This window comes from Eubalaena glacialis, chromosome 11 (genome assembly GCF_028564815.1).
Source record: "Eubalaena glacialis isolate mEubGla1 chromosome 11, mEubGla1.1.hap2.+ XY, whole genome shotgun sequence".
Taxonomy (NCBI): Eukaryota; Metazoa; Chordata; class Mammalia; order Artiodactyla; family Balaenidae; genus Eubalaena; species Eubalaena glacialis.
In genome coordinates this window covers 91,560,800-91,587,121 of record NC_083726.1, presented here as the reverse complement: position 1 = coordinate 91,587,121, position 26,322 = coordinate 91,560,800, and the positions used below count along the sequence as shown (strand labels likewise).

At 40.6% G+C, this 26,322-nt stretch overlaps 1 protein-coding gene across 2 annotated transcripts in view; it reads right to left on the bottom strand.

Moving 5' to 3' along the window:
- Positions 1 to 26,322, bottom strand: part of TMTC1 (transmembrane O-mannosyltransferase targeting cadherins 1) — a 262,946-nt gene that overhangs the window by 221,591 nt on the left and 15,033 nt on the right. For both annotated transcript variants that reach the window (XM_061205419.1, XM_061205420.1), the window contains exons 2-5: positions 20,885 to 21,062; positions 12,204 to 12,277; positions 9,485 to 9,661; positions 5,284 to 5,490 (exon numbers count right to left, since the gene is read on the bottom strand). In XM_061205419.1, the coding sequence (XP_061061402.1) occupies positions 5,284 to 5,490; positions 9,485 to 9,661; positions 12,204 to 12,277; positions 20,885 to 21,062 (636 nt within the window). The remainder of the gene's footprint in view (positions 1 to 5,283; positions 5,491 to 9,484; positions 9,662 to 12,203; positions 12,278 to 20,884; positions 21,063 to 26,322) is intronic.

The following is a 26,322-nucleotide window of genomic DNA, read 5'->3' as shown; positions in this document are numbered from 1 at the left end:
GACACACTGAAGTGAAAAATATAACCGCTGTCTTACCCACAAAGGTAGGAAACGAGCCCATTTTAAGTAAAAATATTATGATCATCATCCAGCTAAGTTCCATGAGGGCAGAGCTCTGTTTACTTCACTGCCATGTATTCCCAGCACCTAAAACATTACTTGGCACATAGGAGGCATTCAGTAAATACTGACAAATGAATGATTCACGACAGATGCTGCAGAGCAACAGAAGAGGAAAAGAGCAAGAATTTATTGAGCCAAGAACTGTCGTCAACACCAATCATAATCACTGTCATTTAAATGTGAAATCAATCAAGTCTATATATGAAAAATGACTACATATAGTTAGAGATATAGGTATGAGTTACGAGGATAAGAGTTCAGGTAGAATTCACTGAGTTTTCTAAGGTGAAAGGGAAAATGTGTCCATGCGTGAATGAACTGAATATAATAAAGAGGGTAGGGAGAAGGAAGGTTTACATACAAAACATTTCTCATTTCACATGGAACAACTGAGTAAAAGGTGGTATCAACTGAAATTTCATCTGATTCCAGAATGTATACCCTAAGTCCTAGGTTCTTCATTGCACTTGCTACCCATAAGCCAATCACTAAGTCACACAGAAAAACAGGAAACTAAATAAATGACTTGCAGTAAGATTTTGGAATTCTCCTGTGTTTGGTAACTATAGAAAATATTTTACCTGATAGTATTTAGTCCAATTTTTTGACAGCCTAATGCCATGCATGCAATGTAAATACATACTAGCAAATAGTTTCGAAGTTCAAGCAAAAAAAATTAAAAATCTCACACAAACTTATCCCTTGCCTGCATACTACAGGTTCACCAGTTTCAGGATACATCCTGGTGTTTAGAAACCCGCACAGGAATAATAATATTCATAATACTAAGCTACTACTAATGATGCTGCCGGCTGCCACACTGAATGGCCACTGTGTACCAGGCACCTATTTACATGTTTATCATGCAGGCTATAGCTTTGAGTTCTGACAAGCAATCTGAGAGTAAGGTGCCATGATTAGTTCCGCCTTTTGGAGATGCAAAAACTGAGGCTCACAGAGATAAAATAACTTGTCCAGGATCAAGCAAGTGAAGGAGCCATGATTTAAACTGTCTGCAGAAATCTTCAGAACTAAGATAACACTGCCTCTTTGAACTTTTATTTTCTTTACCTGATCACCTTCTGACAAAAGGACACACACAGTTTTAAAAAATAATTTTGATACTAATCAAATTTATAGTCAAATATATGACACCTTTCCTTTCCAAAGAAGGAAAATACATGACAACTTTCCTCTCCAAGAAAGGATAACGGTCTTTCTTGCCCACAAACATGTTAACTTACTAAGACCCTGACCCAGTTCCAGTTGTCCTATGTACTGCTCTCCAGGCATAATTCTTTCTAAAACAGGCTGGTGCTCGGAGTTTTAAAAAAAAAAGCATGCCATTTAATTCAATGTATTAGCACCAACACCCTATATCGAAGCAAGTCAGAAGGTGCCTCATTTGTTGACCCAAGGATGGCTGCAAGAATCTTCTACCCCCGAGAGTTCAACAGGGGGGCCAGCTCCACAGAGCATGAAACAAGTGTCCTGCCTCCTTCCCAAAGCCAAGTCCTCACCCAGGAAGCTGGACTTCAGAGCATAACGAACAGGCAAAAGCAAAGGATTAGGGGTCAAACAGCCTGAGTTCCAATCCTGATGTTACCACTTACTAACTATGCAAATGTTTTAAATGACCATTTAACTTCTTCCATTTCCACCTGATAATGCAAACTCTAAGACTTACCCTAAACGAAAGTTGTGATGGTTGCATGGGATAACATGTGGGAAATGCCAGCCCACCTCTTGGTACATAGCGGATGGATCACAGATATAAAGTTTTCTTCCCCTCCTCAAAGACCTTCTTCACTGGAGTGCTGGAGCTGACTCACACTGGCTTGCAAGAGATGACTATTAAATTTTCAGAAATTTTGCAGGCCAGTTATTAAATACAGCCATTACTGAAAATTAAATTATATAACTATAATAAATCCTATGTATGTAAATATATTGTATATATTTATATTAATATATAATATATATCTTAAAATAAATTATATAAACTTAAATCATGCTAAAAACAAAGGTAATAAGTACTCAAGGCTCATCACTTCCTAATTAGTTTCCTTCATTTTACTGTTATCTATGCTCTTGAGGTTAGTACATCTATTGTCCATTGAGCAGTGGAAACGCTTCATGATGGTGAGCTATGGCACACCTCTCCCAACTCCACGTTCAGCAATGTCACATTTGTAGCTTCAAATCAGCCATGGTAAGAGTATTTACATGGAAACTGGCCAACATCAGTCAGGATTTACTTTCTCTGGAGAGCCAGTTATTAAGCATTTACCAGTGCACCACTGGTATTCATACTTCATCGTATTCCTTTCTGCTCCTGCACCTTCCATCTCCACTCTCTACAAATTATCTACCTACATACGCACACCCATTAAATTTAAAATAAAAACGAAAACAGGAGCCTGTGCTCCGCAACGGGAGAGGCCGCGACAGTGAGAGGCCCGCGCACCGCGATGAAGAGTGGCCCCCGCTCGCCGCAACTAGAGAAAGCCCTCACACAGAAACGAAGACCCAACACAGCCAAAAATAAATAAATAAATTAAAAAAAAAAAAAAAAAAAAAACGAAAACAGAAACCTAACACCCCTGGAGTTAACATCCTTTGCCCCATTCCTTCATTAGCAAATTTACTGAAAATATTCTATTTATGCTTAATTCCAATACTTTCTTACCACCTACTCATTAATTTATTCGTTTCACAAATATTTGAGCAACTACTCTTAACCAGACACTATGAAAGGAACTGGGGATACAAATGTGATCTGAAGCCGACATGGTCCCTGCCCTGATGGAACTCAGTCACACTGCAGCCTGACTTATGTCCTTCCTTGAAAGTCTATAATGCACTATTAATTCTTGTTTTTTCTCCTCCTCTGCTTTCCTTAGAAAAATTTACAATTTCTCCAAATATTCTGTCTTCTTTTCCTTCATGCCCTGTTACAGAAAAAGTCAAGATATCCTCAAGGTTTTGACTATTTATCTCTCTGCTTTCTTGCTCAGGAATTTCAAGCATTACTGTGATTTTATCCTTTCCCAAACTTATTTTTCCTCTAGCCTTTCCATCTCAGTAACTGACACCACCACGCACCCAACTATTGAAGCCAGAAACGCAAACATCCTTGTTTCCTGCCTTTCCCTCACCCCTTCACCCCAAACATCAGCAAGTCCTGTTAGATGTGTATCCAAAACTTATCCCAAATGAACCATATCCCTCCACCTCAGTCTCTATCACCCTCCGCCAAGACCCTTTCTTTTCCCCTCAGTCTGTATGAAAGTCTCCCTGCTTTACTCTTGCCCCTTAATCATCCACTACAAGAAGCCAGAGTGAACATTCTTTTTTTTTTTTTTTAATTAATTAATTAATTAATTTATTTATTTATTTATTTATTTATTTTTAGCTGTGTTGGGTCTTCGTTTCTGTGCGAGGGCTTTCTCCAGTTGCGGCAAGCGGGGGCCACTCTTCATTGCGGTGCGCGGGCCTCTCACTATCACGGCCTCTCGTTGCGGAGCACAGGCTCCAGACGCGCAGGCTCAGTAGTTGTGGCTCACGGGCCTAGTCGCTCCGCGGCATGTGGGATCTTCCCAGACCAGGGCTCGAACCCATGTCCCCTGCATTGGCAGGCAGACTCTCAACCACTGCGCCACCAGGGAAGCCCCTCAACATTCTTAATATAACCATTTTCCTCCACATTAAACAAACAACAACAACAATAACAAACAGAACCCTCCAAAGTCTCCCATTTCCACTCAGAATAAAATCCAAACTCACTTCCATGGCCAACACACCCTTCACCATCTGGGCCTGCCCACGCCCTGAGCTCGCCCCTTCCAAACCCCACTTGCTCGTTACCCCAAGTCTGGGACCCTGTGCCCAGATCTGAGCAGGGCTAGCTCCTCCGTGAGGATTCTGCAGGCCTTCCCTGACCAACCAACATGAATCTGCTCCAGCCAGGCCCAGCCACCACTCTCCACCACACTGTTCATTCTTTGTTGGTTATTTAGTGTGTGTCCTCCTCTACTGGAAGGGAAGCTACACAGGGGCAAGGACCCTGTCTTCCTTATTCACCAGGACATCTCTGGTGCCTGGAACATGCCAGGCACATGGTAGACACTCAACAGATCTTTGTTGATGAATGAATAAATGGAGCACGATCCAAAAGACAGGTTTCCACAGGAATAATCGGAAACAAAGAAAGACCCAGAAAAGAGGGAGTTTTCTGGGACTGCACAGAAGAATAAGAATAGCAATCTGCTGTTTAAGTGCTAATAGTATGAGTCAAATTTCCATCTTTATTAAATTCTGACTTGCCCATGGCTTGAGCTATTTTAGAGGCAAGCTAATTTAATGAGTTCTGATAAATCTATGTTAATTTTCATGGCTAGGTCAAAAGATTCTAAAAAAGAGAGAAAATCCTGTGCTTTAAAGTTTTTCCTGTACCCTGGGAGATCAGCTCGGTGCTTTGTGACCACCTAGAGGGGTGGGATAGGGAGAGTGGGAGAAAGACGCAAGAGGGAGGAGATATGGGGACATATGTATATGTATAGCTGATTCACTTTGTTATAAAGCAGAAACTAACATACCATTGTAAAGTAATTATCCTCCAATAAAGATGTTTAAAAAAAAAAAAAAGATTTTCCTGTACCCTCAAAAACATTTCTCAGAGGCAGTGTCCCCTGGGCTTCCTCCCATACTTGTGCTGTAATAAATTCCTATCACACACCAAGAGCAGGGAGAGACAGAGCAGCAGAAGGTAGAGCTCTCCTCCCCCAGAAAACCGAGGGGCCTGCTCTCTGATGCCCAGGGCTCTTCCACCAGGGAAGCAGCAATATGTCTGCACTTCTTAATGGAGGCTTCAGAGCCTCACCCCCTTCTTCCAAATAACAGCAGGCAGCAGGGCTTCTACTTGCTTCTTCCAGCTACTCCTTTCTCATCTGATCTAATATAAGGAAGGAAGGGAAAGAAGAAGAGAAGGAAGGAGGCAGGAGGAAGGGAGATGGGGAAGGAAAAAGAAAGAAGGAGGGAAACAAGTGTGGGAGGGTGTCACAAAGAACCCACTCGGTGCTTCACTTCTCCAGCGATCCCCCTGCAACAGGTGATGCTGGATGGTGAAAACACGCAAGGTCAAGGAGCCCAGCCCAGTACCTCATCAAGGACCACACAGCTCGAGGAGACACAGGGAATCCGCTGCTCTTGGGTTCAGGTGGCAATGGAGTGTGGCAGCCACCCCAAGCTCCTTTGTGAGGGAACCGCTGCTGCTTCCCATTCTCCCGGAGAGGGTGCGCTGGCGGTGCGGTGGGCAGGGAGCTCCCGGACCGCTGTGGGCTGCGCTGATGGACGACCCCATTGCTCCTAATTGTGCACGGAATGGAGGGGAAACAAAGTCAGACAGAATGACAAGACTTGCAACAAGGAACAGCAATCCCTTGTCCCATCGCCAAGCCCTGTTCCATGGAAGCAACCGTCCACAAGTCCTTTAGCTCTTCTGTTTCTGGTATTCATCACAATATTTTTAAAATAAGATTAAATTATAATATTATTTCTAATTTTAGAACTTGTCTTATTGACTTGCTACCATAGAAGATGAGGACTCAGTCCCTTTTACGTGGTCACCAATACACACACACATACACACGCATGCACGCACATTCACAACCACCCTCTTCTCTTCTCATCTTCCACATATATTTCTCTCATAATAAATATAATTTGAATTCTCATAACTCAGTTGAAGTGATATTCGGGATTTACATTATTATCATCTTGTGAAATGTTGTTCACAGCTGATCCACCCCAATGTATTCTCACATTTTCCTTCATGAATCTTCTGAGATGATATAATTCATAACCACCAGCTGGGCAAAAATTTTAAAGTCTGATACTACCAAGTGATGGGGAGAATGTGGAACAAAGGGGATTCTCATCCACTGCTGCAGTCCAGTCATTTCAAAAGCAATGTCTCTTGCTCACAGTGAACAAGTGAAATCACAGTTCACAGTGAGATCAACACAGTGAACGTGTATCCATCTTTGGCCCCAGCAACACTTCTGTGGTTATGCCCCAGGAGGTACGTGCACACAAAGGTTTCCTGCAGCATGCTATATAATAGTCAAAAATGTAAAAATAACCTAAATTCAAAATCCAGAAGGATGGATAAATTGTGATAATTAAATACTACACAACAGTTAAAATGAATGAACTATAGCCACATGTATCCACATTGATGCATCTCAAAATCCAATGTTAAATGAAAAGAAAAGCAAGTGACACCATTTATATAAAGTCTGCAAGTATGTAAACAATGCTATTTGGTATTCAGTGGTATATACTTATGAAGTAATAACAAGCAAACCGTCCTAGAAATGAAAAATGCCAAATTCAGGATCATGGTTATTTCTAGAGAGAGGGTAGGGACTGGGGTCAGGGAACGTTATCCTCTGCGTGTTGGCAATTATATGCTAATTTTTTAAAAAGAAAAAACTTTAACTTTCAAAAGCTGATCTTTCACTGAAAATGTTTCTTCCTAAAGGTGATGTCAAATAAAAGAAATCTAACTCTGTTCGTGGGGCCCAATCTTAAAATTTAGGAATAAATTGCTCTTCATGTAGGAGAGGGCTTCCAACACTTGTTTCTGTTGTTTCTTTCCTGTTGCCTGAATCACACAATGAAAAGACCTCAAGAACAACCTAGTACCGAGATGTTTATTCTAAATAAGCAGATAAGAATTTGCGTGTACGTTATTCTGGGAAAAGGGGACACGATTCTGTGAGATTCTCAAAAGGGTCAGGACCCCCCAATACACATAGATCCTCTGAGCTGGTCTCCTGGTACGAATGTGAGTCCAGGCTCTGAGCTGCAGATGCCCTGGGGGGTCTCCAAATCCCTGTCCTGTGTGCTCCATGGAGGCTCAGGGGTAACCCTGTGGCTCTGGAGTCACACAGACAGAAGTTCCAATAGGGGATGGGTGACTCTGGAGAGGTTACTTTCTATGCCTGCCTGAATTCTCTCCTCTGTAAAACGAGGGTAAAAGTTGTTGTGAGCAATCAGTGACTTCATACCTGTAAATGGCGTGGCCCAGTGCCTGGCACACGGCCTGCACTCAAGAGATACTGTTATCGACCAGGTCTCCCTGTTACCTGCTCTCAGTTCCTTCTCATCACTTTCACAGCTGTACTCAGTTACTCACGTAATAACTTATGTAACGTCTGTGTCCCCCGGTATTGCTCTTTGAGCGAAGGAATCTTAACTGTCTTATTCTTGGTCAGGCACAGAATGAGAATGTGTTAAGTGGGCGGAAAGAATGAATGCCTCCACCTATGCAGAGATGCTGGTGGTTGTGAGAGCTAAAAGTTACTAAAACAAACAAACAAAGAAACCCCACAGACTATGAGCTATGCAACATCCAAGCTACATATCAGCAGTATTTTTTTTTCACAGAATAGAACTTCTAGCAGTTTGGTATAATGAAGGTCAAGAACAATTATTAAAGGAATAAAAAAGACAATTATTCTCTTTGAAAAAAGCTTAGCTCAACAGTGACCACATGAAGAAAAAAGGAGTGTAGCAACCATGGGCTGGAGAGACCTAAGACCAGAGGAGATATGACTTCAAAGATGAGCGTAAACAAGAATGCTGCCTGCCATCAGGTTATCAGCCACTACAGCCCGCCTGGAAGGTGGGCCGAGGGGAATTCAGGATGGAGAAAAATAGGATACTGACCCTAGAGAGTTGAGATGCATATCTAAGGAACAATTTTAATGAGCCCAGACTCTTGCATCTTCCCATATATAGAAAAGCACTGAAATCATTAACTTGACATGCCTGATTTTTTGTGATTAGCACTAATCTTTTGAGTTTCGACTATATAGTTGCTTTTTTATTTTTCTTCAGCAAAAACTCATACATCCCGGCTCCTCCCTTACCTCTTTGGAACAGTCCCTCAGAGCTATCTGAGAGGCTGCCTTCCCAGGCTATAGTCCTTAGCAATGTCCCCAAATAAAACATAATTCTCAACCCACAAGTTGTGTGTTTTATTGCAGTCGATATGAGGTTAAAATATCTCTGGGCTGAACCAAAGGCGAGGGTCTGCAGGCACTTGCCACATCTTCTGCTGTCAGTAGAGCGAAGCAGAAAGACGATGGGAGGCAGATCAAAAGAGGATGCCAGAAGAAAGTGGAAAACCAGAGGGGTGGATAGGCTGCTCTCTAAATAGTAAGGTCAGCAATGCAATTACTGCCACGGGTGGAGAGGATACAGAGGAAAGGCATTCTCATATAAGCCTAGGGGAGGTGCTTTGGCTCACAGCTTTCTTGGCTTGAGCTTGGATCAAGATGATAACTGGGCTCCTTCCTTTTACACGCCTCTGAGATTTACAGAGAGCCAACAGAGCACTAAAATCTATTTAAATTATCTCCAAGTACACCCAGGCAGGAAGGTGATCAGAATTTAATGACTCATCTCAGCTTGTTGCCACTCACTAGCACTGCTCTTATCTTTATGTCAAGAAGTATAAAGAGGTAGGGAATGGGCTAAAAAGACAGGATTTTTTTTTTTTAAGATAAAATTCTTCATCGGACAAGGCCAGAGAATAAATCAGTTACATTTATTAAAAGTTCAAATGTAAGGGCCTTATAATTAGTGAAAAATAGTGTCTGCATGTCAAATTGTTAGTAATTATGGATTTGATAGAGGAAGAAAATTATAGTATGTACTTGAACTTTTAATATGCCTTAGTCACTCTTATCATCTATAATCCACAGGATAATATGACTGTGCCTTAATTTTTTTTAAATGAAAATAGGCTACTAAATAAACTTGTTCTTTAACTTGAATATGACGTGTAATTATTCCTGTATGGTTTAGACTGGCCCTCTGTGGAATTCCAAAAGGCCCCTTCCAAAACTCTTAGGTAAAAGCATCATCCCTAGAGCAAGTAAACAGACTCTAATTTAGCATTTGAAGGCAGAGATTCAAGTCAAGCTGTTAACAAACTGTTACCATTTGTAACTACTCCCCTGTGTGAATCAAGATTTCTCAGTAGTATGCAACCAAAACAATCTGGTGATATAAACTTGCAATTAGCATTGATACTTTTCAATTCCAAATTTGGGGCTCACAAAAACTTTATAGTTTTCATGGATTATCATAAAAGTGTGAAGAGTTTAAACATATATAATGCATTTATCCTAAGGAAATAAGCCTTACTATATGATAGTCTAAGGTGAGGTTACATTTAATAAAATGTTATACCTCTATTTTTTTAATGAGAGTTTGAAAACTATTGATTTAAGCAACTCTTCTCTGCACAACATGGACTGCTTGACAGCAAAACTTTAAAATGACTTACGATTTATCATGATTGTGGGATAAAGAAAAGAGATCATAAACCAAGCACACGCCGAACACCGTGATGCCTGTCTCTTTCACCAGCATCGCGCAGGTCCCCAGAAACAGACTGAGCAGCAGGAAGAAGGGAGAAGCGGTGGGAGGGAAACATTCCCCAACGCAACACTGGTCCACACTCCTGAAAAACAAGGTTGAGTTGCTTTTACTCTAAGAAGAAATGTGGGTCGCTAAGAAATAACCGCCTTTTAAAGGTAAGATCTAGCACCAATTTCGTTGTATTCTAAGTAAGTAGGTGAGCAAAGATTTCTTCAAGAATGTTCATCACAGTATTATTTAAAATTTGCAAAGATGGAAAAAAGTAAATGTCCAACAATGCTGAATGTGGTACTTAAATTAAGATATATACAAATTCTGGTAAATTATGGCATATAACAAAGGAACACTAAAAAGCCATTTAAAATGCTACCATAGAGATGTATTTAGTGACATGGAAAGATGTTTAGGTGAATATATTTTAAGTGAATACTACAGGTTACTAAGCCACATGCATGAACTCTGGAGCTAGGTTCCCTGGGCTCAAATCACAGCTCTGCTGTTAACTAACAGGGTAACATGGGGCAGGTCAGTTACCTCCCTGTGCCTCAGTTCCCTCATGTGTGAAATGGGATCACAGTGTTGTAGGGAAGATTCAGTAAATGACTTATTACATGTTAAGTGTTTATCATTATTATTATTTTTGTGAAGGTGTTTTATATGCTTCTGTACAAAGAAATCAGTGGATATATACCAAAACACAATCATCATTTCTGTGATGAAAATACACATGTTTTAGTCTTTTTCTTTTCTTCTGGCTAATCTGGTTTTTTTTTTTTTTTTTTTTTTTTTAATTGAGGTACAGCTGATTTACAATGTTGTATTAGTTTCTAAACTGTAGTTTTAAATTTATTTTTCATGAGAATGTATTAGGTAAAGCTTTTTTTTTTCTCAGCATAATTTCCAGCAGGGATTTTCTAAAACCCTCCAGTTGCTGTAAAGTCTTTTTTCACCTTACAAAACAGAGTCAGCACCACACCAAGAAATTCCACTGTTCCTCCCGCAGGTGGCACAACAATTTGCTCCTACTCTTTTGAAGGCCAATATATCTGAAGTGGTGATGTCTTACCCTTACTGTTATGTCTTGGAACAATCACCTAAATTATATGCCAAATTTGTAGGAGACAGGCTTTTTCTCCGAAGCTGGTTTATAGCTTAAAATTACTCAAAGTGCAAACGGCCTGCACAACAGAAAGCTGTAACAGTGTGGCTTATGATCACACAGATATGGATATGCTGCGGGCCCACTCATGTTCACAAATTTATCAACACAGAGAAGAAGCCTGAGAGATCAAGTTCAAACTCAAAAGCGATTATTAATCTTGTTCTAACACCAGAGCAAATAGGAAACAACTGTTGAATTTGGGTTTATATTTTTAATATTTTCACAACACTCTTTTATATACCTAGCAATGCAGTGGGAGATTACAAAGCCAGGACTAGAAGCCTGGTACTATATTACGAAGAGACTCTGGTCTTAAAGCAAAACTTCATAAAGCTTAATTCAGTCCATCTTTGACCCAAGGTCTAAACTGGTTTACAACAAGGTTTCTCAGTTTCAGCACTACTGGTATTTTAGGGAAGATGATTCTTTGTTACAAGGGCTGTCCCGCACCCCGTAGAATCCTTGGCCTCTACTCACATGCCAGCTGTGCCTCTCCAGTTGTGACAAGCAAAAGTATCTCCAGACATTGCAAATGTCCCCCTGGGGCAAGGTGGGCAAATTTGCCCCCTGTTGAGAACCACTGGTTTAGAACAGTGTTCCTTGGAGTCACTGGGTTTTATAAGATTATAGGCCAATGAACTGACCCAGAGATCAAGGTTCACTAATCCTTAACCAGGTATCCCTCCACGAAGCAGGGCAATGTGGCTCACTGGCCCCCTTTCTCCTGGGCCACCCTCTGAGTCACCTGCCCCCATTACATTTATTTTTTACCCACCCCTTTCCCTATGTGGATATGTCACACGCAGGTGAGAATCTGATCAGTTAGGGGGGAAGGGGCAATATAATGGGAAATTGTTTTATTGTTTTTCAGTCTACCAAAGCAAGAAGCTTCTGCATTTTGATGAAAGGATGTGCAAATTGGAACATCACACTTGAGAAATACTACTTTTAATTCAGCCTTGTTATTTTAAGCTTTGAGCTACTTTAATGAGGATAATAAAGAGGAAAAAAACAAAACAAAACGTAGTACCAAAATGAAAAGGAGAAATTAAACAAATCATAGTTAAACAGAAGAGAGGACTAGACCCAGTATATTTTGGCTCAGAGCTAAGATTTCAAATTCCATTCTCAGCAAGAAACTACAAGTAAGAGAAATCAAGAAGCAAGAGCTTATCTTCCCAGCACTGGGAGAGCAGTCCTTTTAAAAGGCTATGACATGGTTCAGAATGCGGCTGGAAGAGAGAACAGCCTAGCTTTCGGTAAGGAGAGGGTTTCCTATCCCAGGTCTCCAGGAAGCTCACTGGGCATTTCACTGCCAAGAAGCCTCCCTCCTCTCTCAGGCAGGAGCTCAGAGTCAACACACACACACACACACACACACACACACACACACACACACAGCAGAAACTCCCAGGGGACAGCATGACTGTAAACAGATAAGGGCATTCTTAGCCATACATACCTACTGTAGGAGAGAAAGGCTAACAGAAACAGCAAGCATGCCAACACGTCAGCTCTGCCAACAATTCCGGCCACCTAGAAAGTGTGAAAAAATAAAAACCTCAGAAAACCACTTTCAGAAACCCATTACAGAAATGTTATTTGTTTTCAGAGGAATGAAAGGAATAATAAATTAGAAAACACATTATTCTTTAAATTCTGATATACGACTAACCACTTCTGGTTATATTTAACAATAATTTTAAAGAAGGAGAAAAAGAGGAAGGAAGGGGCAAGATTTTCATGCTTAACTTCATTTTTAACCTTTCTTCTATTGAAGATGAATTCACAGCATCAAAGTATATTCATTTACTGGTTTTTTTCAAAAATATTTTTTTGCACAATGACTGAGTGCTGGACACTGTGCTAGTCTTTGGGCACCAGAGTGCTAATGGAACAGAGGATGCTTACAGAGCACTAGGAAAAAAATAAGACAAGAATGGGAAGGAGTATGAACTCATCATCGCTATGTGTGAGTATACATGCATGCGTCTGTGTTTCTTAGCAACATCACCAAAAGGGTCTGAAAGCAAAATACCCCAGTAGCAAAGAGCCATCCTGGCACTAACCACAGGCCATTGCTCCACTAAAGAGAACATGGGCCCCTTGGAGAAGCGGCTGATTCCAGGGTTGAGACTCAGGAGATACAAGAGGACTTGGATCATCTTCTCATGTTAGAAAGTAAGTGCTCAAAAAATGACAGGTACATGTCAATAGGACACAGAAGCCAGTAACAATGGGCTCCCACTGACCAAATATGCAGCAATTTGAACATCATAATAAATAAGGACAGCAATAAATGATAAACCATTGTCAATTACAATATTAAGACAAATATATTAATAACACTGTATATTATATATAATCCTAATATAAATTTTAAATTACATTTAAAGATATAACTAATATAATAGAAAGACACTGAAGACTGGTGGCTGTTCCAAACTTAAGACTAAAGGAGGCTAAAAAGAAACAGTGACTAATGGCCTTGGTTTTAGAAAATATACAACAAAATTATTAAGGTGTAAAGGAGCATGAATTATGCAACCTACTCTCAAATGCTTCAGAAAACAAGTAATATTTTTATATATTGAAGGAGAAAGAGTGGAAGGATGATAAAACATATGCTGCATAATGTTAAAAATTGGTGACTCTAGATAAAGAGTATATTGGTCACTATATTTTTTAAGCTTGAAATTATTTTTTTTATTCTGTTACTTCAGAAAGGGACTGAAATGGAAGGGTGGGGACAGATGGCTATTTATAAATCTTTGTATTATTTCACTACTCAAAACATGTGTACATTTCTCTTAATTTTTTGAAATCCAGGAAATAAAACTGTAAAGGAAAAAAACGGGGTATGGTTCAAAGAATGCTTCAAAGAAAAGGTCACGTATGAGGAAGAATTCGCAAGGGAAATGAACAGACTTGACATTCAGGCACAGAAAACAGCCTTACCCAAATCACAGAAGACCTGAAGCCCATGGTGTGTTGGAGAATCAATCAACAATTAATCGTGGAAAATAGATTTCTGGGAAATATACCTATAAATATCTTCATATAATAAGAAAATTTTGCAGTCACAAAGGAGAGGCAATGACACACACATGGAGCTAGACCAGGGGTCCCCAATCCCCGGGCCACGGATGGTAGTGGTCTGTGTCCTGTTAGGAACCGGGCCGCACAGCAGGAGGTGAGCGGTGGGCGAGTGAGCGAAGCTTCATCTGTATTTACAGCCGCTCCCCATCACTCACATTACTGCCTGAGCTCCGCCTCCTGTCTGATCAGTGGAGGCATTAGATTCTCATAGGAGTGGGAACCCTGCTGTGAACTGCGCATGGGAGGGATCTAGGTTGCGTGCTCCTTACGAGAAACTAATGCCTGATGATCTGAGGTGGAGCTGAGGCAGTGATGCTAGTGCTGGGGAGCGGCTGCAAATACAGATTATCATTAGCAGAGAGCTCTGACTGCACAGAGACCATAACAAATCAACTGCTTGCAGACTCATATCAGAACCCTATCAGTGAGTGGCAAGTGAAAACAAGCTCAGGGCTCACACTGATTCTGCATGATGGTGAGTTGCATAATTATTTCATTATCTATTACAACAGAATAATAATAGAAATAAAGTGCACAGTAAATGTAATGCGCTTGAATCATCCCAAAACCATCCCCCCACCCTCACCCCTGGTCCGTGGAAAAATTGTCTTCCACGAAACCAGTCCCTGGTGCCAAAAAGGTTGGGGACCGCTGAGCTAGACCATCCGAGGCTTGAATACAGGCTCCTCTAACCATCTGAGGGAGATTCAACTTTGTTATCTTTAAGTTCTGAGATTTGGTTTTGTTATCTTTAAAATGAGTATTATACCCCCTAACTCACGTTACATATACAAAGTGCCCACTCATTGTTGATGCCCTTCTTTTTTCTTTTTCCCTGCAGAGAAAGGGGGTGAGACTCTTAACAGTGAGACGGGTTTTTCTGCGTGATGTATGGAAAGCATCTTTTTACTTTAAGGTTTACATGTATGATATTTTATGTTAACTCTATTAGATAATCCAATATGTCTATTAGTGACAGTGCGGTTTCACCTCAGTGTCAAGGTCCAGCTCACACTCACAGTACGTAAAGCAACAACTGCACAGGGTTCACTCGTGCAGCCCAGGCCTGCTCAGGCTACAGCACCGCCCCTTTGAGCACTGAGCTCAGCATCACCAGCAAGGCCTCTGGGAGGTTAAACAGACAGCCCAGCTCGCCAGCAACAAAGTCCTGGGATCAGGCCCAGGCGTCTGGGCCCAGGGGGACACCCATCACGGCACAACTGCTGTGGCCAACTCAGACAACAGCAAGACTCGCAAGCTGATATTGTGTGTGGCAAGCTGGAATGAGGCAATCACGAGCTAGGCAAGCATAACTAAACCCTTCAAGGTGCCTAAGCCATGCTTCTCAAACTGTAGGCAGTTAGCTCTGCCGGGAAACAGCAGCGTGTGCCCAGATGTGAAGAATGGAGTGTCCCTTGGAGCAGAAGCTCAGAGGGGGTGTTGAAATGTCAGCGCTAACACTGAGAGACTCTGCTGCCAGCTCCAAACCACCAAGCAGTCACTGAACACCTACTCTATATCCCTGTTAAGCTGGGGTCTCTGGGGCAAGGGGGTTAGTGTCTTAAAAACAAGGTGCTTGTCATCAACTACTATATGTCCAGACCAGCCACACAGTGAGTCAATTCGTCAACATCATCTCGTTCAGTAATTGCATGTTTCACGCCGGTCACATTTAACAAGTGTCTCCTATTTGCCAGGTATTATGCCAGCTGGAGGGATAAAACCTGCCCCAAGCAGTTAACATCTGGTGAGGAGTCAAAGAGGGTATTAAGAGGTTACAAGGGAACTGCATGTATTGTAAAGAGGAGAAATTACTGCCATGAGAAGACTGAAGGCATTAATTTGGACTGTAGGATCTGGGAAAGCTTCGTGGAAAGGCTGGCCTTATTCACTGAGACTTAAAGGTCAAGCAAGGAGGACTTCAGGAAACTTAAGACAGGAGGATGTGAATACTGGGCCAGAGAGGGAATGCAGAAGCATTCCAGGCAGAGGAAAGAGAGTCCTGAAAGCATACTGGGTGTTCCTGGAAGGGGAGGTTAAAGTGATGAGAGCATGGAATAAATGAAAAGCGGGTGGGAGTGGGCAACAGGAAGCAAAGATGGAACATCAAGTTGGCACCCCTTGGGCTTGATCCCGTGACAGTGTAGGCTGAACCTAGGGTGCTGGGAAGTACAAAAGGACTTGGTCAAAAATACAAAGAGATGGAGAGCACGTATTTCTTCCCTTAAGCTTCAGGTTTCCATCACCAAGCAGGTAGCTGTAACCTGGGAACTGTATTCCTTTAACAAATATTCGAAAAAAATCAGTGAACATAATTGAGTAGAATTCAAATAATGTAACATTCAGATCTCCTAGCAGGCTTAACAGAATCACATGTGGAAACTGCCAAGTAAGGACTTAATTTGCCCCCAAAACTTGTTATTTCTTGGACTATCACTATTATATTATATTTATTAATTATTTTACCTGCAAAATGAGGTCTATTGGTGGCAGACTGAGCCAGGAACACACACTTAACACATGGCAACAGCTGAAAGCCAAACTGGCTGATTAGATCATGACCAATTTTCTCCTAAGTACTCTTGTCCCAGCGGTGGAAACGTCAACCCTAACCTTCAACTCCATGTGTCAGCATTTCCTGCTCTTGCTTTTGACTTGACATAAGTGCATTCCTTCAAACAGTAATGCCTCTATGATGATTGTTAAGTTTTAATTCTCATAGGAGAATTACAATGATTTCCCCATTTTCCCAATTTCTCTACTGATTTTTCTCATGATTCGGGATTCAGAAAAACATAAATTTCCCAAGAAATATACTGTCAGGAAACCCAAGAATCACAAGGCCTTCAATGAGGAAAGCTCTAGGTCTACCTTATTCACTGCTATAGCCCTGCACTGATTGACTGTATTATAGTCACTCAAATTTTTGTTGAAAAATTACATAAATAAATGAATTTATTCCTCTCTACTTAAACTGCAAATAATTTTTCCCTTCGCTGGAATTTCAGTTTTATTACAACATATTGCTTTGTCTTGTACGTATTTATGTGTATGCTCTTTGCCTTTTCTAGGAGCTTATGAACAAACTGTGGGTAGGGACCCCACTGCCCACCCACATACCCCCTTGGCACCTAGCAGAGGGCCTGCACTAAGCAAGCACTCCTTTAACAATTTGTTGGTTATGTAATTAAGAAAGCAAATCCTTAATCATATCAACATGTTTACACTAAACCCTCCCCCCCAATTTAAGCCCTCCATCCTTCCTGCTGTAATTTATGGTCTCATTCTTGTCCTTGTTTAACAAAGAGGAGACACATCCTACTAACTCCCTCTTTCATCACACTATGGTCTGTTTTTCTTTTTCTTAAATAATGTATCACTATGTTTTCATAACACACATTTCTTTTTCTCTATTTCTCTGTCCTCCTTTCTAGAAACCTGAACTAATATCTATAATTAAATAACAGTCTCTTGATTTTACTTTCCAGTATAGTTTATTATATAGGTCAAATTTCTTTGCCTTCTTATGCCTCCCCCATCTCCTTGTGAATGCAAATAGTTTCTTTAACATTTTTCCCTAAATAAATGTCTAGCTCTCAGGCTCCTTTGTCCCCATAATTGTGTTACCATGGATTTTTTTTTTTCGATTAGTACAAAAGCTGCTTGAAACCTTTTTTATTTTTTTTTAACATCTTTATTGGAGCATAACTGCTTTACAATGGTGTGTGAGTTTCTGCTGTATAACAAGGTGAATCAGCTATACATATACATATATCTCCATATCCCTTCCCTCTTGCGCCTCCCTCCCACCCTCCCTATCCCACCCCTCTAGCTGGTCACAAAGCACCAAGCTGATCTCCCTGTGCCATGCAGCTGCTTCCCACTAGCTATCTATTTTACATTTGGTAGTGTACATATGTCAATGCCACTCTCTCACTTCATCCCGGTTTCCCCTTCCCCCTCCCCATGTCCTCAAGTCCATTCTCTATGTCTGTGTCTTTATTTCTGTCCTGCCCCTAGGTTCTTCAGAACCATTATATTTTTTTAGATTCCATATATATGTGTTAGCATACGGTATTTGTGAAACCCTTTCTTAAAGGTCATTTTGCTAACAGGATTTTCCTTTTTTCTTAGAACTCCAGCTAGCTCATGATCACACTGCCTGAGATTACCTGCATTTTATGCTCTCCCTCTCTGCAAGCACAGAATTAGGACTGTTCTTATTCTACTCATTTGTTCTTTCCGACAAAAATTGTCTCCAAGACATTCTAAGCACGAATTTTTAACTCTACTTAAGAAATTATTTGTCAGAAACATAATATTGTCGATGGGCTTAGATTAAAACATTGCCACTGACCTGGTGTCATATATTCTATATGGCTAGGAGTAGTGGTCCTTGATTATTTCTCTTCATCTAACAATCATATTGAAAACCTATGCATTGTTCTCATCTTTTAAAATTCACATCTAAAATGTTTCATCATAATTTTAAATAATTCAAAGGCTCTAACTTCCTGTGCATTTTAGAAACTGACATTTTAAAATAACACCATAATGTTACTCCTTTAAATGTACCAAATGCACCTGAAACATACCACAGCAATTTGAAGCTCGTCATGTTCCTCTTACACAAATATGAACAGGTTCTTCTTTAAATGATAGACATTTTACACCCTTTCCCCTTAAACTCATATTTCCATTTTATTTCCCCCTCAGCATTTTTTCTTAATGTGTTATAGTTACATTTTTAAATATTCTATTTATTATCTCTCTCTGTAGTAAAAATACATATGCAATTAAATTTATTTTTTAAATTTCCTGTGATCAAAACACCTAAGTCTGGGGCTTCCCTGGTGGTGCAGTGGTTGAGAATCTGCCTGCCAATGCAGGGGACAAGGGTTCGAGCCCTGGTCTGGGAAGATCACACATGCCGCGAAGCAACTGGGGCTGTGAGCCACAATTACTGAGCCTGCGCGTCTGGAGCCTGTGCTCCACAACAAGAGAGGCCGCGATAGTGAGAGGCCCGCGCACCGCGATGAAGAGTGGCCCCCGCTTGCCGCAACTGGAGAAAGCCCTCACACAGAAACGAAGACCCAACACAGCCATAAATAAATAAATAATTAAAAAACAAAAAAACAAAAAAAACCCCTAAGTGCTGAACTTTCAATTTCGTATTATTAGTCCAATTACTATTATTTTCAATTATTAAATACATCGTAAGTTAGAAAAAATGATAAATAATTATTAAATATAAAAAATACACCTCTTAATAATACAGTTGCAGCAGCTTTCTTTTTAATAAATTCAGTTATCTATGACTGAATATTATTTTTTGTTAGAATAAGAAAGCATGTGGCATCAGTTCTATCCGTAGCTTTTGTATTTAAACACTGCTCACATAAATAAGGACAGAAGTAGCCATGTTATACAGTGACTTAACTCTTTGAACACCCAAGTTATCTGCAAAATCGTAGTGATCTATCATCTTGCATAATGTTTAATGGTCTACCAGCTGACAATTCTATCAGGTTCTCCTTTAATCTGGCTGAAAGCAAATAAATGAAGTGTACCCATCATTAGAGTTACCTGTCATTAGATTCATTTGCTTTCACAGTTTCTCAGAAGTACAGCAAAAAGGCTTGACCGAGACTTTGCAAAGGACTATTATTTATACTTAATTGCAAAGGACTATTACTTATACTTAATAGTCTTCCACTTACAGGTACCTTGTTCAGTCCAAAATACCCAGAAAGGGCTGGGAAAACTACCCTTAAGAAAGTAATTTTTTATAAAATAATTTTCTTCTTTATCACTCGCTCTTTATCACTCTTACTTGTGTCAAAACCTTGAGCTTACAGATTTAGAATTTTGTTTGTGGCAAACGTCCATCATATGGCCTAACCATTCCTCATTATCAAACCAATTGGACAAATCAGACTTCTTGTGTCAGATCAAATGAACATATTATGCATCCCCATGACAACCAGAATCTCACAGGCCACCATAGCCTACTTCTAATGCCATGCTGCATTCCTCACAGAAATATGTATAGACAGAAAAAGACAGGAAGCCCTACTTTGGGTTTATGACGCCTTAATTAGAGGAGACTTGGCTGACACCAATATATCAAATTGTTTCATTGTAAGGTGCCTGTTTGTACCCCTGGGGCATAGTAAATGTATGCAAGACATTCCTTATTTTTCTTTAAATAAGAAAAAGGCAACTGAAAGGGGAACAGGGAGAGGAGAATCAACTTGACACCTTTCTCCCAGGTGTGCACTCAGACCCGGATGTGAACTGTAGGAACTGTAGGAAAGTGTCCGGATGCAATCTGAGCCTCTGGAAACAATTCTTTTAAAACTGTGGTACCCACATACCCCTTGGAAAGTCTTCATCCACCCCTAGCAATACACATGAAATAAACCAACTGTGGTTACTGAGATGTGAAACAAGGTAGCTGGATGACGCCATCTTGGTGCATGATTAAGTCCATATTTTAAATAAGAGCACAGATCTAAACTATCTATATTTTCTAAATAAATTTCTCATTATCCACCAAATAACTACAATTCATACTAAATAACTTGGAAAACTGTTGGTAAGTCTCCTAAATGTGTCTAACTTGAAGAATGTTAGTTCAACTTTTTATAGTCTCCCGCCTAGCACTTACAGTTCTGCATCATGAATATTATAAACATAAAGCAGAGTGAGAAAAGGTTAAAAAATTGTAGAGCATGAACAATGACTCAGCATAAGTATCTCAAAATGCCCCTTGCTGTTTAAAACACATTACGACTTAAATTTTCTGCAAATAAAGAACTGTGGTCATTTATTACCACCTGTAATAATAACAGTGGTTATTTAGAAAAGCAGTGAAATCCTGAAGGTGCAGTAAAGGCCATTTGAACATTCAGAAAGAAAAGTTGTCAAGCAGAATGATTTATATATAAACACTTTAGTAGAGCTTTAAATTCACATGGTTTCAAAAGGGGAAAAGGATCACTTTTTTGCTTCATTATTTCATTGAGTTCCAATGACACTCACCGCCTCTGTGTGAACAGGATGCACAGCAAAAAGCAATGCTGTAAGGAAAGCAAGTCCACGATTCTTGAAGACAGTTTTGTCACAGGTGTACATCAGCACAAGGGTCACTAGGCAGTGTAAAATGACATTTACTGCATGAAAGTAGAATGGGTTCATGCCAGTCAAAAAGATGTTTAGCCTGTAAAAACAAACAAAAACTGAATTAGCTACAAACAGAACATAAGCACAAGCAAAGGGAATCCATCATTTTAAAAGATAAGTTATTCAATTAATTATTTTTACATGATTCCCAATATCAGGTGATTCTGTACATTTGAGTATAATTTTTTTCCTATCTAAAAATTTTGCTATCTGTAGAAATCACTGCAAATGCAATACAATACTACTTCAGAAAACTGTGGCCTCACTGAGAAGGCAGGCAGACAGGCATGCAACCCCTTTTTGCCTCACTCCCTGGCTGATGCAAACACCCCCCAGTATCATGGCCACCTCTTCCTAAGCAGCTGAGTGTTAGAGGCAAGTTCACAGTGCTGTGGGTCAGAGCCATGGCCACCACAGATGAGAAAGAGACCAGGAAACTGCGGCTGCAGTCAACGTTGAGACAAACCAGGCATGACTGTGTTCTCTCACCCACGGTGCCATGAGGAGCCAAATTTTCAGATCACGCACAAGGAATCATCGTTAATTACCACTTCACAAGGGATCTTCAGGGCACCTATCCACAATTACCAGCTGTAGCGGAAATCGTAAGGATGAGAAAGAACATAGCATTTCAGAATTTGTATTAAATGTTTTCTAACATAAATTCCTATAGATCTCAGAATCTGAATTCTAGGATTACGACAAAGAAACTAAAAAGAGAACCACAAAGAGAAGGGAAATTAATTGTTCAACATCTTAAAAAACACTTTCCTAAGACAGAAATGCACAACAGAGAGACTTCTGAAGGTAGCGTTTAATTTGAAAACAGGACAGAATGTCCCCAACTGAGTCTGTAGGGTTATAGAAAAGATACACTTGTATAGGGAATGGTTCTCTTGGGAGAGCATACATACCCTAAGCGGTACTGCCTACAGTTGTCTAGACTCCAGCCCAGTTCACCATAACAGTAATACCACATCTTTATTCTCACGCTCTTGATCTGCTTCTCCTACACAAACACCTCCTGTTTGCCAAAAACAATTGAGAATCTAAAAGTCAACTTTAGCGATGGCATATGCATGTTCTAAACACTTGACTTGATTCATACACAGCTTTAACCTACAGAATTTTAAAAATCTCAGGCTTTATTTGGACATATGAATCTCAATGTCATAGTCACTTAATCAACTCAATTTTCATTCCCACTGAAGTAATCATGGTCCTAACTAAGCCTAGAAAAATGAATTGCTGTGAGGGATCCAACTCCAGGGCTCCAATGCAAGATTCCAGACAGCTGTGTTGACAGACCCATGAGTCTGCGCACACCCCAAGGTCCTTAAGATAGGAGCCCGGTGTGAAATACCTCACTCAGAAGGAAAGAGGAAAGGGCAGTGAACCAGGGAACTGGCAGGTCCAGCTAAAGAAGGGAGAACAGCATCCCTCTCATTCCAGTACAAGAGGACGCCCACAGGCCAACAGAGCTGCCGGAAACCAGAAAGCTCAGGATGGCGGAGCTGTGAGAAGGACAAGACCAAGTCCCTATCCTCGGGGAACGGGGGTGCAGTTCCCTGACAGCCCATCCCCCTGAGGTTGATTTTACACTGTTTCTCACTTCATCAGGCTGAGTTTTCCAGACCAGCTAAGCCATTCATTTAAAATTCATTCACACCCATCTCAATGAGAGAAAACAGGCAATCTCACATGTGGTAGGTGCGTGTCCAAACTGAAAGGTCTCTAGGTTGTCGACATGTATCAAAGGCTTTAAAAATTACAAAACTTTTGGCCAAAAATTCCACTTCTAGGAATTTTCTGTAAGGAAATAACCAGAAAAGTATTCAAAAATATATATACATATATATGTGATATTGTGATATAGTAAGAAATATATATTTTGATCTTCATCCCAACTCCTGGTCAGAGACCCTAAAACCTTCGTAATTTCCGAAGTGATAAGCGTGCTAGGAACATCTTTTGTTCTAATATTTGGTCTCTGCCCCCAAGTTCCTGGCACTGGGCTCGTAAATTCCTTGCAATTTCCTAAGTGATAAGAGCACTGCGAGCACCTTTTGTTCTAATACTTGGTCTTTGGCCCTGGTTCCTGACACAGAGCTCCTAAATCCCTTGGATTCCCTGGGAGATAGGAGTGTCTTTTGTTCTAATGAGGTGACTCTTCCTGGGCTCCTGGATGGCTTCAGGATGGGGGCTGGTCACGAGAAAGATCACGTGCGATTATAAGCTTGGAACTTTCAGCCCCACCCCCATCCTCAGGGAGGGCATAGGTGAGGGAGGCTGAGTTAATAATCGATCATGCCTACGTGATGAAGCTTCCATAAAATTCCCTGAACTATGGGGTTCGGAGAGCTTCCAGGTTGGTGAACACACCAACCTGCCCAGAGAGTGATGCAGCCCAACTCCACAGGGACAGAAGCTCCTGCACTCAGGACCCTCCAGACCTTAGTCTGTGCATCACTTCACCTGGCTGTTTATCTGTACACTTTATCATACCCTTTTTTATGTAATAAACTGGTAAACATAAGTGTTTCTCTGAGTTCTGTGAGCCATTACAGCAAATTATCAAAGCTGAGGAGGGGGTTCTGGGGACCCCCAACTTGTAGCCAGGTCAGACATAAATGGGGGTAACCTGGGGACCCAGTACTTGAGACTGGTGTCTGAAGTGGGGCAATCTTGTAGAACCAAGCCCTTACCCGGGCGGATCTGATGCTAACTCCAGGTAGGGAGTGTCAGGACTGAATCAAATTCTAGGACACCCAGCAGGTGTCGGAGAATTGCTTGGTGTGGGAGCAAACTCCCACAAGAAGTCTTGTGAGTGTGAGTAGAGGAAGAGAGGGGAATGTCCCTGTCAATCTAAAAGATGCAGCTCACTGTGGTAATTACAAAAACGGCAATACAGAGAAGGAAGGACACCTAATAAACCAAAACCCTTATGGATTTGACTATTCCCGCACATCTTATACTTTAGATCATAACTCTGGATTACAAATAATAGCGCTGTTTCTAAAAAGAAGACAAAAGACCTATTATTTTTCTAATTTATTTGTTATTCAACCATTTTGAAAGTAAAAAGCATCACTGAAGACGACCGACCATATTACTATACTACCACACTTTTATGAGGTACTTAACATACATTCCTTTTCCCTTCCAAAATGATACAAAATAGTAGGCATGAGTCACCTTTGTGTCCATATGTATCATATCTGAAAATGTGCAGATGTTATCCATATAGATTATTTCTGGAAATTGGTTAGGACACAGTGCTTGGTGTTTTAAGTGAATTCAAGTAGATGCCAAAATATTTTTTTTTAATTGCTGAATGGGGAACCACTGCAGTGATGAGGTAGCAGTGTGAAAGCCTCACATGGTACCTGACACTAGTGAATCTAAGCTTTGAGAAATCACCAAAAATCTAGAATTAGGAGAGTTTTCTAAATGTCTAAAAGATGGAGAAAGAACTCTCCAAATTATAGATAAGTGAGCTTAAGACGAAATGATGACAAAATTTTAGAACTTATTCTATTTGTGAGCACTGGAAAAAGAATCTCTGATTCTGGGAGCCAATAGGGGTTCACAAAAAGGGAGTTAACTGACTAATCTCACATGTTAATAGGAGAGGGGATGTGATAGATGCATCACATCTTTATTTTAACAAAGACATTTATCAGAATCTCTCAGGATCTCCTTGCACACAAGATAGAATAAGACAGGTTTGAGCAAACACAAAGAGTGGTGAATAATAAATCAATGTCTCCTTGGATGGAGACCTCCAGGGTTCTGATAATACCTCTGGGCTGTCCAATATTTTTACCAAAATCTTAAATGAATCTATTAGTGTATGCTAACCAAGCCTGCAGAAGGCCTGTATCTGGGAAGGAGAGTTAGTTACTGTACTGGGAGACTGAGCTTCACAAAGAATTTAAACGCTTGAAATTGTTACTTAATTCTAACAGGATTCAACAGAATATGGGTAACAGTAAAGACCCACATTTGGACATAAAAGAGAACAAGATATTCGCAATCCAGATTAAAACTCTACACATGGTATGTCCAAGGGCTGTTAGTCTATCCTAAGCTCAGAGTTACTGTGTCCTGGTTACCGAAACAGACCAAACCACCAATAGACAGTCAGGGAACTGCCTAAGTCAATATTTTTCATTTCAATTCACTCCAACAGATATTTATTGAGCAACTGCTAGATGCCAGGTATAATGTGGGGTCCAGAGATACAAAGAGAAGACACAGCATTGGCTACTGAAGAGTTAACAGCACAGTAGGAGAAAGAGAGGAGAAACAGAGAAGGATGATTAAAAGTGAGAGAATTCTAGCAGTAGGAGAACCTACCAGGTACAGAGATAAGGAAGAGGGAGGCGTTCTCCGTGTAAGTGGGAAAGGGAACGTGGGTGGTATCCAATGTGGGGCAGCAGCCCCTCAGGGTGCTACTTCAACGCCAGAGCACCTTCACAGGACAGCTCCAGCATGCTGAGGGAAGGGTCTCTAAGTGATGTCTCAGGGAGATAGGTTTGAGAAAACGGGGGACACTCAGCCTGGAGAAAGATGGCAGACAGAAATGATACCAAGTTCTCCAGGGGAAAGGCTCTCTGGCATATTCATGGCTACATCCCCAGTGTCTAGCACAGTGCCTGGTGCATGCTCGTCACACGATAAAACAGGTGATTTCGTATAAAAATTTCCAGCTTCTCTTCAAATATTAGAAGACCTGGCAACTCTGGGCCTCCATGGCTGCATGGACATACCTGGGTGCCCACTTAGGTGGTTCAAGTACTCACAGTTTGCCACGGGGCCTGCCAACTAACTACTGAGAGGCAGACTTCAGCTCAAAGAAAGATGTAAGATCTAGAACTAGAATCAGTGTTTGGGATAACCAGAAATGTCCACACAGAGACGCGATAACAGCCTACCTTAAACACCATCTAGAGAGGACAGTCTCTCAGGTTCCACGTTACCCTGAACGTACTTCCATTATAGGATTTAATCAGTTTTTTAAAACTCTTTTACTACACTCCTCAAATGTTATGAGCATTTTCATACATTTTTAGAAATTAATTTTTTGTCACTGTATCCATCTCACTTAGCACACAGTAGATTCTAAGTGAAGGTTTACTGAACGAACAAACTTACATGAAGTTGGAAGTTGGAAAAGATCATCTTTTTCTATTCAAAGAATCTCTAACTTTATTTGATTTAGCCTTCCTTTCTCATTTAACGGTAGGCCAAGCAATAGGAAGTAAAACAATGTTTTTTTCTAAAGTAATCTTAAT